The 13,202-nt window shown below is 39.2% G+C and overlaps 1 protein-coding gene across 2 annotated transcripts in view; it reads right to left on the bottom strand.

Moving 5' to 3' along the window:
* CASR (calcium sensing receptor) overlaps positions 1–12,545 on the bottom strand; it is a 29,272-nt gene extending 16,727 nt beyond the window's left edge. For both annotated transcript variants that reach the window (XM_028110666.1, XM_028110667.1), the window contains exons 1-3: positions 12,361–12,545; positions 9,782–10,088; positions 5,603–6,487 (exon numbers count right to left, since the gene is read on the bottom strand). In XM_028110666.1, the coding sequence (XP_027966467.1) occupies positions 5,603–6,487; positions 9,782–10,088; positions 12,361–12,545 (1,377 nt within the window). The remainder of the gene's footprint in view (positions 1–5,602; positions 6,488–9,781; positions 10,089–12,360) is intronic.
* Positions 12,546–13,202: the final 657 nt, after the last annotated feature.

Genomic DNA, 13,202 nt, shown 5'->3' with positions numbered 1-13,202 from the left:
ATGTGGGTTTTCATACTGGCTAGACATACGTGGGTTTTCATACTGGCTAGATATACGACTTTGGGCAAATCATTTTGGCTTCTTTGGGTCTTACTTTCCTCACCTACAAAAGAATAATACTCAAGACTAATATTTATTGAGCACTTATTATGTATAGACAGTATCCTAAGCACTTTATACATATTAACTAATGTCATCCTTATAATGAACTTATACATTTCATTATCTCCACTTTTCAGGTGAGGCACAGGCTCATTAAGTGACTGCCCAAGGTCATACAGCTGTTAAGTAGCAATTGAGATTTAGATCTAGTTAGTTTGGCTCTAGGGTCCAAGCTGTCAACCATTACACTATATACCATCTACTCAGGTTTAGGAGTCAGACTAGATGTCTACCTATTACATTGTCTATTGCTAGTTACAACAGGTTAGTGTAAAATTTAGGTTGAGATGATGGGCTTATTTTTAAAATGGGATCATGGAGACATGGTATAATGCTTGTGGCAACACAAGAGGCCTTAATCGGAAAAGTGGTCCATACTGAACAACATCTGTCTCCATGCATGGCCTGAACTTTCGACTCCAGTGACTTTTCATTGTTTTATATTTTTAATCAACTATATTGAAGTATAGTTTACATAGGGTAAAATATGCCTATTTTAAGAGGATAGTTCTGAGTTTTGGAAAATATGCCTGTGTAACCACCACTACTATCATCCCAAAAGGTTCCCAGATGTCCCTTCCAAGTTAGTCCCCACCCTGAGTTGGAGCCCTAGGCCACCGTGGATCTGTTTTCTTTCCACCATTAGACTAAGTGGATCTGTTTTCTTTCTATCATTAGAGAAAGGATATCATATAAGTGTAGTAATAAAAGAGTATGACTTTTTTTTTTTTTAAGTCTGGATTTTTTCGCTCAGCATGATGTTTTGGGGATTTACCTACATTGTTGTGTATTTGCCTTTGCATTTGACATTTTCTCCAAGGAACAGACCTTTTCCAAAAATCTTGTCTGTCCATCCTTCAAGGCCCATCTCAGATGATATCATTTGTTTTCATCCTTACTTCAAATCCCAACCTGCGTAGTATTGTACTGTTTCACCCTCACAGCAGGTATATAAATAAAATCATGAGTATTGAATTTTTCTAGTCAAAATTTGTACCTTGTCCATTAATAATCAATTATTTGTTTTCTAAGTCATATCTTTAAGTCATCTTTTTAGATATTTTTAATGTTTCTTTTGGCATGTTGACTTTCAAGTTTTGCCTTTGAACACTTAATTTTTCTACATTAATACCTTGCATAACAGGGAAGGTTGAGATGGAAACTGTTTCACCCTTAAAAGCAATGATAGGGAATCTTTAAATTGATAATCATTGACCCAGAAAAGAGCAACATACATTACAAAATAGCTGAAATATTTTCCCCAGAGAGAACACTCTTCTTCTGGAATTTTAAAAGAAGGCACTAATAGTTCCATTAAAAAAGAAAATATAAAATTTTCCTTGAAATTACAATCCAGTATAATATGCCTCTAAATTATCTTACTTGGGGAGAAATGTGAGAAAAATAAGAATAAATGAAGGGGAAGAGAAAGGAAAATGGCTAATGGAAAGACTTAAACATAGAAGATAATCTACAGACAGAAACTAGCTCATGAAGAAAACTAAATACTGCGAAAGATGTAGTAAAAGAGGGACAGGTACTTACAACGTGCACACACTGAGATGGTCATATACTATCTTTTATGTGGTACTATTTCCATCTTGTGGCCTTTTAGGGTATTTCCTCTAAAGGATTTTAAAGTCAAACCGTTGCTCATTATAAGCGTAAATGGGAACCACCTCTTGGCACATACTCTAATGTTTAATTGAAATAAACCAAAGATTAGAAGAGACTAGAAACCCCCTACTGTTGTCTAGGATTTCCAACTCTTACACATGGCATCATAGCACAGAGGGAAAATGGGATGGGATGTACAAAGCACCCCATCCACACAGGGGTGAATGAGGGATGGTTTACACAGATAAGGAGACTATTATTTCTTGCCCATTTCCTGTACTAAGAGTGTTGGGACAATCCAGGACCAATTTCCTTCTCTAACCTCAACCATATTTCTTTATCTACCCTCCATCTCTTCTGATTTTCACCCCAATTCACTCCCCTCTCCAAATCCCAATAGTACTCGCAATTCCTGGAAAGATCAATTCCATCTGACTTCTGTTATCACCATGGTTCTGTCATTATGCTTACCTATTTTTTGACTAGTGAGTGGTTGGTATAAGGTAGGGGAAAGTGGGAAGTATGCCTTATGTACAATCATCCTGAGAGAAGGAAGAAGGTGGTTCCACACTTCTTTACATGAAGTTCCATACAAATTTGATTGTTGGGCATGTGACACAGGCTTATATAATCAGAGTCTAGAGTACTTGGACCAGAGTGATTGATTCAAGGATGAGTTGTTGGGTTGAACACTTTCCTGCAAGGACTCTAGTTGTCAGGCCAAATCAACTAGATTTCGATTCTTTCTTTCATTTATTCTACACATACTCAGGTGTCAAATGTTCTGGAATAGTGCTGAACAGTACAGTGGAGGAGTCAGAGTGAAGAGAGAGCTGAGGAGTAGTGAGAAGGACTTGGGTTCTTTGAGGAGGTCAGGAGGGAATTGTGTGTTGTGTGCTCATAAATTATTTGTTAATGATACTTTAAGGCATATGAATTGATGGACAAATTTTAGGGGGAGCAAAGGTCAACAAAAGAAAAAACTTGTGATTGACCTAATTTAACCAGAAGTTTAATTAATAAGAACCTATTTCAGTCAACTGAAGAGTTATGGAAGCTTAAGTTGAGTGTGTAAATGGCAAAAATGAGGAAGAAAGAGTGGCCATAAAAAGTGTGTGTGGGAGTATGACTTGCAAAGACTTCTAGGAGAAAGTCAGTTTTGAGAAAGAGTTAAAACTTTGTGGTAGACAGTGGATACAGGAAACAAAAACTGATGGCCTTTCAGGTGTGGGATATGATCTAAGCAAAAATACTATGCCAAAACCTCATAAATGCTTTTGTGGGGAGGTGCTAGGCAGGTTGGCTTAAAGGAGAATTGAGAGAGATGGGGGTGGAATTCCAGGCTGAGATCTTTGGATTAGATTATATATAATGTACAGGTGATAGGTTTCCACGTAGGTCTTCATAATGAGAGTGAATAATTGTCGGTCCATCTCCTGATAGTTAGAGACAAGGCTTAAAGGAGACTTACAGCAAGTACACAGGACGTTTTGGTCAATGACCACATGTTATTCCTCCCTAGAGCCGCGACCCTATTTTCCTATCTGTCTCCTCTCCTGGAGGACTTGTGCCAGACTGTGTGTGAGCCAGGATGGCACATCTTAACCTGTACTTAACCTGTCAGCTGAGGTGTCTATGTGTTGGATCTTAATTTTGCCTGCTTTGTCTCTCCTTTTTCCTCCTTTTGGTAACAGCATCCTGATTTCCCTTTGGGGATCCACTCCCCTTCTTACTCTCAGTCTATATAGTTTGAAAGGATTCCACTCCTAGCTTCAGGGATGGATATGTGATTCTGGACTGGTCAATCAGTGGGGTTTCTGGGACTTTTACAGGAGATCATGGGAAGTAAGAGCCTAACAGTAAAGATTTTATGAGCCTGAAGCTACTATAGGGGCTGAAAACTGCTAACCATGAGGAATAAAGAACAGAGATGGAGATGAAAGCATCTACTTGTATCTGGAATACTTCTCCAATTTTCAATATTATGAACTGCTAATAATATGAGTTTCTTCTGTTTATGCCAATTTGGTTTGGGTTTTCTACTGTATGGAACTAAAAGTCCCAGTCTTGACTATAGCCTCCTTCTTACAGCTTTTTTCACATATGCTGAAGCTTTCGTCTTGACCATCTGGATCTTATTTCCTTGTGTGGAGAGGAGCCACTGAAGAACAGAACTGTCAAATTATGTACTGGAAGTCTCTTTCCCCTTCAACCTCACCCTCATCCTGTAGGCTTTTCAAGAGCTGGAGTGTTCCTTTCAGGGGACATGGAAGGGAAGGGAGGAAAGACAACAGTATTTACTAAAATATTGTCCTTTCATTCCTCCCTCTTAAAACCACTCCTTATCATTATGGCTCCTGAAGTCTTTTGTTTTTGACTGTGATTGGAACTCCCCGCTCCTTTTTTTTTTTTTTTTTTTTGCTAGGGTGCAGGAGGCGGGTGGTGCAGTGCAAGGAAAGAAACTTTAAGTACCTCATAGAGATGAGAAACTTTAGCCAACAATGACATCTGAATGAGATTTTCCCTACACAAGAAGGGTTAAGAAGTACTTGTGGTTCTGGCTCATTGTACCACCCTAGACAGTCACTCCTGATCCCATGAGAGTCTCTAAAATGACTGACATAGGTTGTACATTCTTTGTTTCTTGGTATCTTTTCCCAAGGGTCTGTGGTAGTTGGTTTCTACATACACAGTTGTTGTAGTTACCATTTTTTAACCTAACTGATAGCTTAATTAGAGGCATATTGAAATACTACTATAATAATCACCATCTATTTAAAGCTTGAAAATTTATAAATTGCTCTCACATATGTCATCACATTTCGTAGGCTAGATATTAGGGCCATTTTACAGATGAAGAGACTGGCTTAAAGCAGTGGCTTGCCAGGGGTGATGCAGTTAGTATATGGGGAAGCTGGAGCTGAAGCTGGAGGCTGGGTCATTCAACTCATGTTCAGGAATGTCCCCTTCCCCTCTCCCTAACAACCATGCACTCTCTGATAGGTCAGTTTAGAACTGAGAAAAATACAAAAAGTATAAAACAAGGTTTGGTTGAAAAATCATGGTATGCAAGACATGGACAGCTATGTAGGATTTAAGTCAGGCAGACTTTTATCCTCAGAAGTTCTGTGAAATGAAAAAGATTATGATGTCTCTTTTATGTGTAATTCAAGTCAAAAATACAAAATAAAACTAAACCATAAAATGAGGGTAGGAGTTCCACCTTCACCTAACCATTTTCTATGATAACTACTTCAGTATTTCTTTTTGAAATATCCAATATCCAATCTTTTTAGGAAGAGTTTTTTTTTTTTTTTTTTTCCTATGCCGTTGATTTGCTAGTGTCTTAAGCTTAGTTGGCTTACTGGGTTGTCCAGCACATTATATTGTAAATAATATTATGGTAATAGTGGCTAAACACAATAACACTAGTTTTATGCCCCTTAGTGCATGGAATATAATAGGTACTCAACAAATACTTGTTATAAGGGAACAATATCTGTAATTTAAGCATTGTAAAAATACTCCACACAGTATTAAATCTGTTCCAGGATATTTAAAAGCTTTTAGGGGCCATACTCTAGGTATTCTGAACCACTGGGCTAAAGATCCAAGGCTTTAAACAGATAATCAAGTTAAATGACTATTAATTTTGCAAAAGTCAGTTGCTCAGATGTTTGAAAAGGCAATTTGAATTCAAAGCTACGTATAGCAATGTCATTTAGATACTGCCTTTTTGAGGTAACCACTTTATCTGTCTTGCCTGGATCCGCCCAACTCTGCCAAAATACACAGTGAACTGCTATCTAAGTGAAGGATGTACCTGCCAAGCCTCAACCTTCTTGATATCTGCACAGGAACCGTTAGTGAAGAGCCCTCTTCCAGGTAAGCATGTGTATATATCTTGCAGGGCATGAGCAATGGAATAGACCGCTAAGTAGACATTGTAGGATATTCGTAAATGTGTATAATCCATGTAAGGGGTCTCCACGCTGCTGATGTTCTCATCCCCTGTACAAAGAGGTCGGAAGGCAGTGGAGCTGTTGCTTATCCTGCCACCACCTTCTTCATGACCTCTCAGGAAAGTGTCCATGGACAAAGGCCCTTTAGCACCTTCTTGGAGGTGGCAGTTAAATGTTTCTTCCCAAAACTCCTTGGCAAAACCATTGTGGATAGACTTCCTGGGATGGACTTTCTGCAGGAATTCCCGGAAACCTGGGATCTGCCCAGCCTTCAGAGCGAATCCAATGGTGCCCCCAACCACATGGAAGTACTCGGGCATGGCAATCAAGGAAGAACTGGCCCAAGCCTCACTGGCCAGCCAGATCCTCCCTGTGATATTGCGCCGGACGATCTCCTTAATGAGGGGTTCAAGGTCTGGGCCACTGGAGAAAACAACAATGACTTTGGCTGTGGAATTCTGGATCACCTCCACCACTTGCTGGATCTCTTCCTCATCAGAATACTGGGAGATGAGTTCACTGAAGTCGATGCAGATGTCCCTCTCCTCCGCTTCCTCGCGAAACTTCTCAATCCCTGGCCGTCCATAGTCATCATCAGCTGCAATTGTGCCCACCCAATTCCAGCGGAAATACTCAATAATGTCTGCCATGGCAGTGGCCTGGTGTTCATCATTGGGGATGGTACGGAGGAAGGACTTGAACTGATTCTTGTTGCTGAGGAGTCTGCTGGAGGAGGCATAGCTGACCTGGAAAGAACACAGGATGAATGAGTGAGTGAGGTACCAGTGAGGGAGGCTATGTGGAGGTGGTTTTTTGAGCATTCATGAATTTAATTTATCAAACATGCTGTTCATGGCAGTCAGGATGAAAGGGGAAAGACAGCCAGAATCTGTTACCTCCAGGGTGAGCATGAGCACTCAAGCATCTGTCTTTCAGGGAGCACCATAATTCCCAGTGGATGATTCTTCACAATGCTACCTTGTGAATGGTAGAAATGGGTCTGGCCATAAAGTCAACCCAACAATAGTGGAATCTACTTATATTTTCAAAGAGAGTCTTTATACACTGTTGCATAGTCGCTCCTAACTTCCTCTGTGCTGCCTCATTGGTTATAATATATCCATGTACACATCTTTTTCCTGTTAGGTCCAGGTTCTGACCTAAACGTTTTAGCTTCCCCTTCACTATGATGAACACTTTGTCCATGACTCACTTCTGGAAGGAATGAGGTTCTTGAGAAACCCAAGGCTCTTCAGAGGAGCCCCAAGTGTCCTCTTTCCTATTCTGCCTAGTTTCTCTCTCCCAGCCTCCAGGTGTTCCCTCTCTTGGTAATGAAAGAGTGTTTAATATCTCTTGTTCTCCAGTTTTCTAGAGAGATTTTAAAGGAAACCAAATTGAAAAAATTGGGGGGAATGTCCTTTTAATATCTCACCAGTTGAAATAATTAGTTTTCTATGTTCAATGTTTTAAAATGAATTTTCCCTTTTTTAGATCTTTTTTTAAAATTTAAATTCAATTAGCCAACATATAGCACCATTAGTTTTTGACGTAGTGTTCAATGATTCATTAGTTGCATATAACACCCAGCGCTCATCACATCATGTGCCCTCCCTGATTTTTCCAATATAGTCCTTCTTATCAATGAATAGTTTCTACATCAAAAATACGAAAGACATTGGTGTATGAAAGATCAGGGCCGGGGCACCTGGGTGGGCTCAGTTAGTTGAGCGTCTGACTCTTGATTTTGGCTCAGGTCATGATCTCAAGGTTGTGAGATCTTGCCCTGCAACGGGCTCCATGCTGGCCATGGAGCCTGCTTAAGATTCTCTCTCACCTCTCCCTCTACTCTCCCCTCTCCACCACCTCTAAAAAACAAAACAAAACAAAACAAAACAAAAAACAAAAAAAACCCACCAGGGCCAACTTTGCTAAGGGGGCATGATTTTTCTGATAAGAGCTTTTGATTTTGGAAGTTGTAATATGAAATTGACAACTTTTTCTTTTATCAGAATAAGCCCCTTCTTGCTGTTATGAGAGTTCATGAGGTGTAGGTAGTTAGATTAAGTAATTTGTTGAGATGTTATTGTTTTTACAGAGCTCTACTTGCAGACCCAAACAGCAGGCTTCTGAATCAGATGTTTGCAAATGAAAAACCTACTCAGATGTTTTGTAAATTCATCAATTATTGCTTACTTCTTCTTTTGAAAAGTGGGCTGAAAAGCACTTTAAAAGGATTAAAATTACAAACAAATATATCTACTATGGATATGTTTCTCTTAAAGTGGGGATAAGTACTACTTCATTACCTGTTCTCCCCACCAAAAAACAAAACAAAACAGAACAAAACAAAAAACCCTTAAAAGCACACAAAACTTTTTTTATTGTAAGAGGGGAGAATTTCATGAATGATTCAGAGAACTTCTAACCACAACTGTTCTAGCTGGTCTGCTTATTCCATCCACTTGGTGGCATGAGTGGCATAAGAAATACCGCTGGGCCTCTGCCCCCACGCAAGAGAAGAGTGACTCCCAACTCTGCTGCAGATTAGGATTACCTCAGAAGCTTTCTAAAACTCCTGCCACCCAGGCTGCATCTCATATCAATTAAACCCAGATCTCTGGGGTGTGAAACCCAAGCATCGGTATTTTTAAAGCTCCCTGTATGATTCCAACATGCAGTCACTGCAGAGAACCACTGCTGTAGATACAAGTGACATTGTTTTGACTGAGACTTATTATGGTCTTCACTTTTGTAATTCAAATTTAGCTTAACCTCATCTTTCATCCAAACCACAAAGAATGAAAACCTTTACTTTGGGTTCTTTATTTACTTGGTGGCAATTACATCTTATGCCTGTTGGCTACAACAACTCACTTTAACTGTGTATTTAAAAAAATTCTGTACAATATACCAAAATTATAAGATGTATATTTGCATATTGCCCAGCACATTTACTGATAAGAGCATTGTTAGATCATTTTGAGAAAAAGTTATAGAGCCAGGGCTTCCCCATGGGAAACACCTTTAATTCCCTGAAGTAAGGATTCGGGAAATGATGACAAGACTTTTTTTAGTTGCCATATGTATATAAATGGATAATGTCTATCACCAAAGAAATGGAGACTCCCAACATATAAATGTGAATTTATGAAAGGTACTCTTACAAATTTTAAATATTAAACATTGAAAATGATAAATCAATTATCATTTATAATTGAATTTAAAAAATTGTTATAAAGGACATTCACAATTGAGCTGATTGTCCCATCCATGGACATTTAGGTTGTTTCCAATTTTTCACTATTATAAAATGATGTCATAGATCTATGAATATTAACATGCAAAAAGGTTTACTTCACGGGGGGAAGTATGCAACCTTGAATAAATGTTTATGATAGCACTTGTTTTAGTGAACTGTTTACTAGAATTTGAAAATACAGACATCTCCTCATTGAGGCTGAGTTCCTGCAAGGTGGACACTATTTATTCATATATGGTCTATAAGTATTTGTTGAATGAAATAGAGTACTTTCCATTTCTAGAATGTGCAAGACAATGATTAAGTTCCTGTTCTGTGAGAACATACACTCTGCTTCCCCCTGAGCTAAACTCTCAGCCAGAAGGTAGAGAGGTAGACTTTTAAGGGAATAGGATTAGGGACAGATATTTTGAGTTTGAAAGGTGGGATTTACATCACATGGTCTCATTCTTTTTAGTATAGGCAGAAGAATGTCATTTACTAAAGGAAGGGAGTGAAAAATAAATAACTGAACACTTTGATAAAAAAGACAAAAGTTTTATACACAATATGTTTAAAAGAATTTTGGAAGAGTGTTGAAGGTTTAGTTGCCATGGTTGATGTTGGGGTCTCAGAATTCTGAAATGGTCATGGTACAGTGCCCTGACTAGTTAAAAGGTCTTCTATGCTAATGTAGAGCCGGAGGTAGGAAAATAGCAAGCTGCATGGACAGTGGGCATGGCAGCCCTTTGAGTCCTGATCCCTGCTTACACTGCTGCCCCATCTAAGAAGGCACGTATACCTGGGGGATGTAGAAGAGGCCCAGCAGGTTTGCCACTGCCGTGGAAATGCCTGAGCCAGTTGCTCCCACCACAGCGATGGTAGAGGGGATATGCTCTGAGCAGTTGCAGAACTCGTCAAGGTTCAGAGAATCAATTTTATTCTGTGCCACAAAACTCAGGGTGGCCTCCAAGGCTTTAGAAACGGTGTTGCAAGTGTCAAATATTCTGTATCCCAGTGTCATGTTGGGAAGAAGGGCTGGGCTGCTGTTGATTTCCTCGATGGCAAATATCATTGCTTGTAACCAACGAAACCCGCGGAAATTGTACCTGGAAGAAAGAAGAAATGGAAGAAAATGGGAGGCTTTCTAGTCAATCACTTGAGAGTAGGGACTGGGCAAAGCTGGGTTTGAATCAGGCTCTGTTACTCTGGTTTCATGATCTGTTCTTTGAGACTCAGAGTTCTCTCTGTCAAATGGGGACAGTGCCTACCTCATATGGTGGCTGTGAAATGAGATAATTATGCAAAATTCTCAGAATGGTGCCTTTCACAGAGGGAGTGATGATAGCAAAGACTGTTACTAGTAATAGAATGAATAATTTGTATCTGCTTCGTCCAGCAGAGTTTGAAGTTGCTGATGTGAAGTATTAAAAATAATACAGAGATTAAAAGAAAGGATTAGGGAAAATATAAGTAAGATTAGGATTTTAATAGGTGGGAGCCTAAAAATAACTTCAGGTTGGCCGAGTCACAAATTTAGATTATGACATTACTGGAGGTCAAAGGGGAAAGGGAAATGATGGGCCTCATCTTTGTAAACTAACAAACATATATAGGAGGGCTATTTACAAACAGTGGTTATTCCTGGGTGGGGGAGCAATGGGTTTTAAAATTGTGAGCTTTTGCTTTATTTATGTATTCTGTTTTTAAAAAATGAGCATGTATTGCTTTTCAAAGAACATTATTTTAAATAAATATCAAGCAAATTTAACAAAGAGAAGTAGGGTCAGTGACATAGTTTTCAGTCTCCCAGAATTAGGCTAGGTAAGTGTGAGGGCTAGACAAGCGTGCTGAATCAGTGCATCAGTGCCCAAAGCAAGAAATGGAACAACTCCGCAGGTTCCTTCTCCACCTGGTAGGTTACAGTGACTCAATGACAGGAGGTAAGAAGTACAGTTTGCTATACTCCACTGTATTGTTTAGGTTCCTAACTTTTAATGTAACATTTTCTCCTAGTCATTTTCTTTATGTTTCCATCATTTTTTTTGGTTTAGCTATTTGTTTTAAACGTGCAAAGTTCAGAGAGATTATAGAATATTTCTTTACATAAAACACTTATACTGCTTTTGCTATCTTTCTTTAATATAATTTTAAAAATATAGTATTTCAGGGCTTCTTGCTTGATCTTACATATATACGTAGCACACACACAACTCTGTCCAGTAGGGCACAACAAAAGGATATTTGTCCACATGGGTTATATGAGGGATATAATCAGCATAATGGAAATTCTGTACTTAGTTTTTCTGTATTCATGAGAAAAATGTGAAAATGTTATCTAATTTTCCAGCTTCCATTAGAAACATGAACAGAAATCAGTTTTGTTGGTGTAATTGTATTTTTCATTTTCATTTTACAGCAATCAGGAAGAGCAGGAAAAAAATGCTGGATCCCTTCTGAACATTGCAAGTCTTAGAGAGAAAGTGGTATTTTCTCTTAGAAATGGGGTGCAGTCATGGTCTCCAATATCCTGGTGATGGGAGGTGATATACAGTCCATTCTACTCTGCAGAAGTCAGATCTTGTTTGAAGGAATTGTGCCTAATTCTAGATGCCGTATCATAGTCATGATAAATTAGGGAGCATTAGATGGAGGGCATTGAGAATGGTGAGGGGTCTAGAAATCATGTCATGAAGTAATTGTTCAGAAAACCGAGACTCAGGCCTGGAAAAGAAGTGATTCAGTGGGACATGTTAGCTGTCTTCCAATGGCTGAAGAGAGAGTTCAGTGAGACACTTAAGATAGATTCTGTGTTTTCTTCATTGGTGTCAAGCATATTCTGTGTTAAGCAGCAGGATTTCAGCCTTCTATAAGAAGGACTTCCAAAATCCTGCAGGCTGCATTTTGAAGATGCCTGGATCATGCCAACCACTGAGGTTTCTTTCAACTTTAAAATCCTTTTTTAAAAACAGTGAGAGTGAGGCAGCCAACACTCAGGTATTACTGACCTTAACACCTAGGGCACTTAAGGTAAATGGGAGATTTTACTACTCAGGTTTGCAAGCCCTATAATAAGTTTCCTTCTAGGTACTTAGTCTTTCATTCGGCAACACTTCTGCCAGATGAACAATGACAATTCAGTTACCAAGTGACTGGACACATACCCCAGCAGGCCATGGATTTTTTTTTACTCAACATTTTTGACATTTTACTATTTGAAAAATTTCTTTTAGAAAGGGGTGGTGGTGGAATAATTTCAGCATGACTACCAATCACCATTTTTGAAGAGAACCAAGTTTGAAAAAATTACTTTGGGTTTGGTACAGTTTTTCTACAACCACCAGAAGAGAAGAGACTCTTTGACTTGGCTCCTTTCTTTACCTGATACATTCCACAGACTCCGGCCTTGACTTTAGATCTTGATCTTTGGCTGCTACTCCAAAATGAATAGGAAAGAGTCCCCCGAGGATAATGTCCCCTTTCTTCTGGGCTCGTTGGTCAGGCCCATAGGCAGAAGTGCACCAGGTAATTGCCAAGAAGATCAAACAACATCTATTAAACGCCATAGTTCTGCTTTTTCTCCAGGGGGTGGGGGGGGACAAGAGTGCTGGTGGTTTGGGGGCCCCTGGAACTTTGCCCCTTGGTGCGGTTCACTCTCTGTAGTGGGGGCACATGTCTACAGAGTGATTAATAACAGAACGGAGGCTGTGGGGTTTGAATATCCATTTCTGCCTTTCCCATTGCAGACTAGTAAGGTGGGTGGTCCTTGAGTCTTTAGAAGCCACATCATGGAAAGGGTGTCTGCGATGCTTTCTAAAAGAAAAGAGACAAAATGAATTCAGCTAAGCCTAAATCCCATCTCATTATGATGACTGCAACTGACATGGCTTAGAATTTCCATTTAGAGAGGCTGAGGGGTAGGAGGGGAAGGCATGACTTAGAGTTTCATTTTTATAGCACTTAGTGTAAGATACAGAAAACTTTACTTGCAATATTGGAGAAGGACTGTGTTCAGTTGTGAGGCCACATTTTAAAGAGGTCATTGATAAGCTCAGGCCTCCACTGATGTTGCTGGATTTTAATTCATTCATTCTTCTGCGTGAATAATGCATGGGATTTTCCTAGTAGAAGCAGTTCCTTGCATTATTGTAATATAAATGATATTTTATTCAGCACCTATGTTCTTATAGAAAATACAGAATGAGTCCTATTTACATTTAAAT

This window comes from Eumetopias jubatus, unplaced genomic scaffold (genome assembly GCF_037043125.1).
Source record: "Eumetopias jubatus isolate StellerSeaLion01/CBP00866 unplaced genomic scaffold, mEumJub1_p1.0 scaffold_1, whole genome shotgun sequence".
NCBI classification, from domain to species: Eukaryota; Metazoa; Chordata; class Mammalia; order Carnivora; family Otariidae; genus Eumetopias; species Eumetopias jubatus.
Note: the sequence above shows the minus strand (reverse complement) of the source record. Positions and strands in the feature narration are given on the sequence as shown.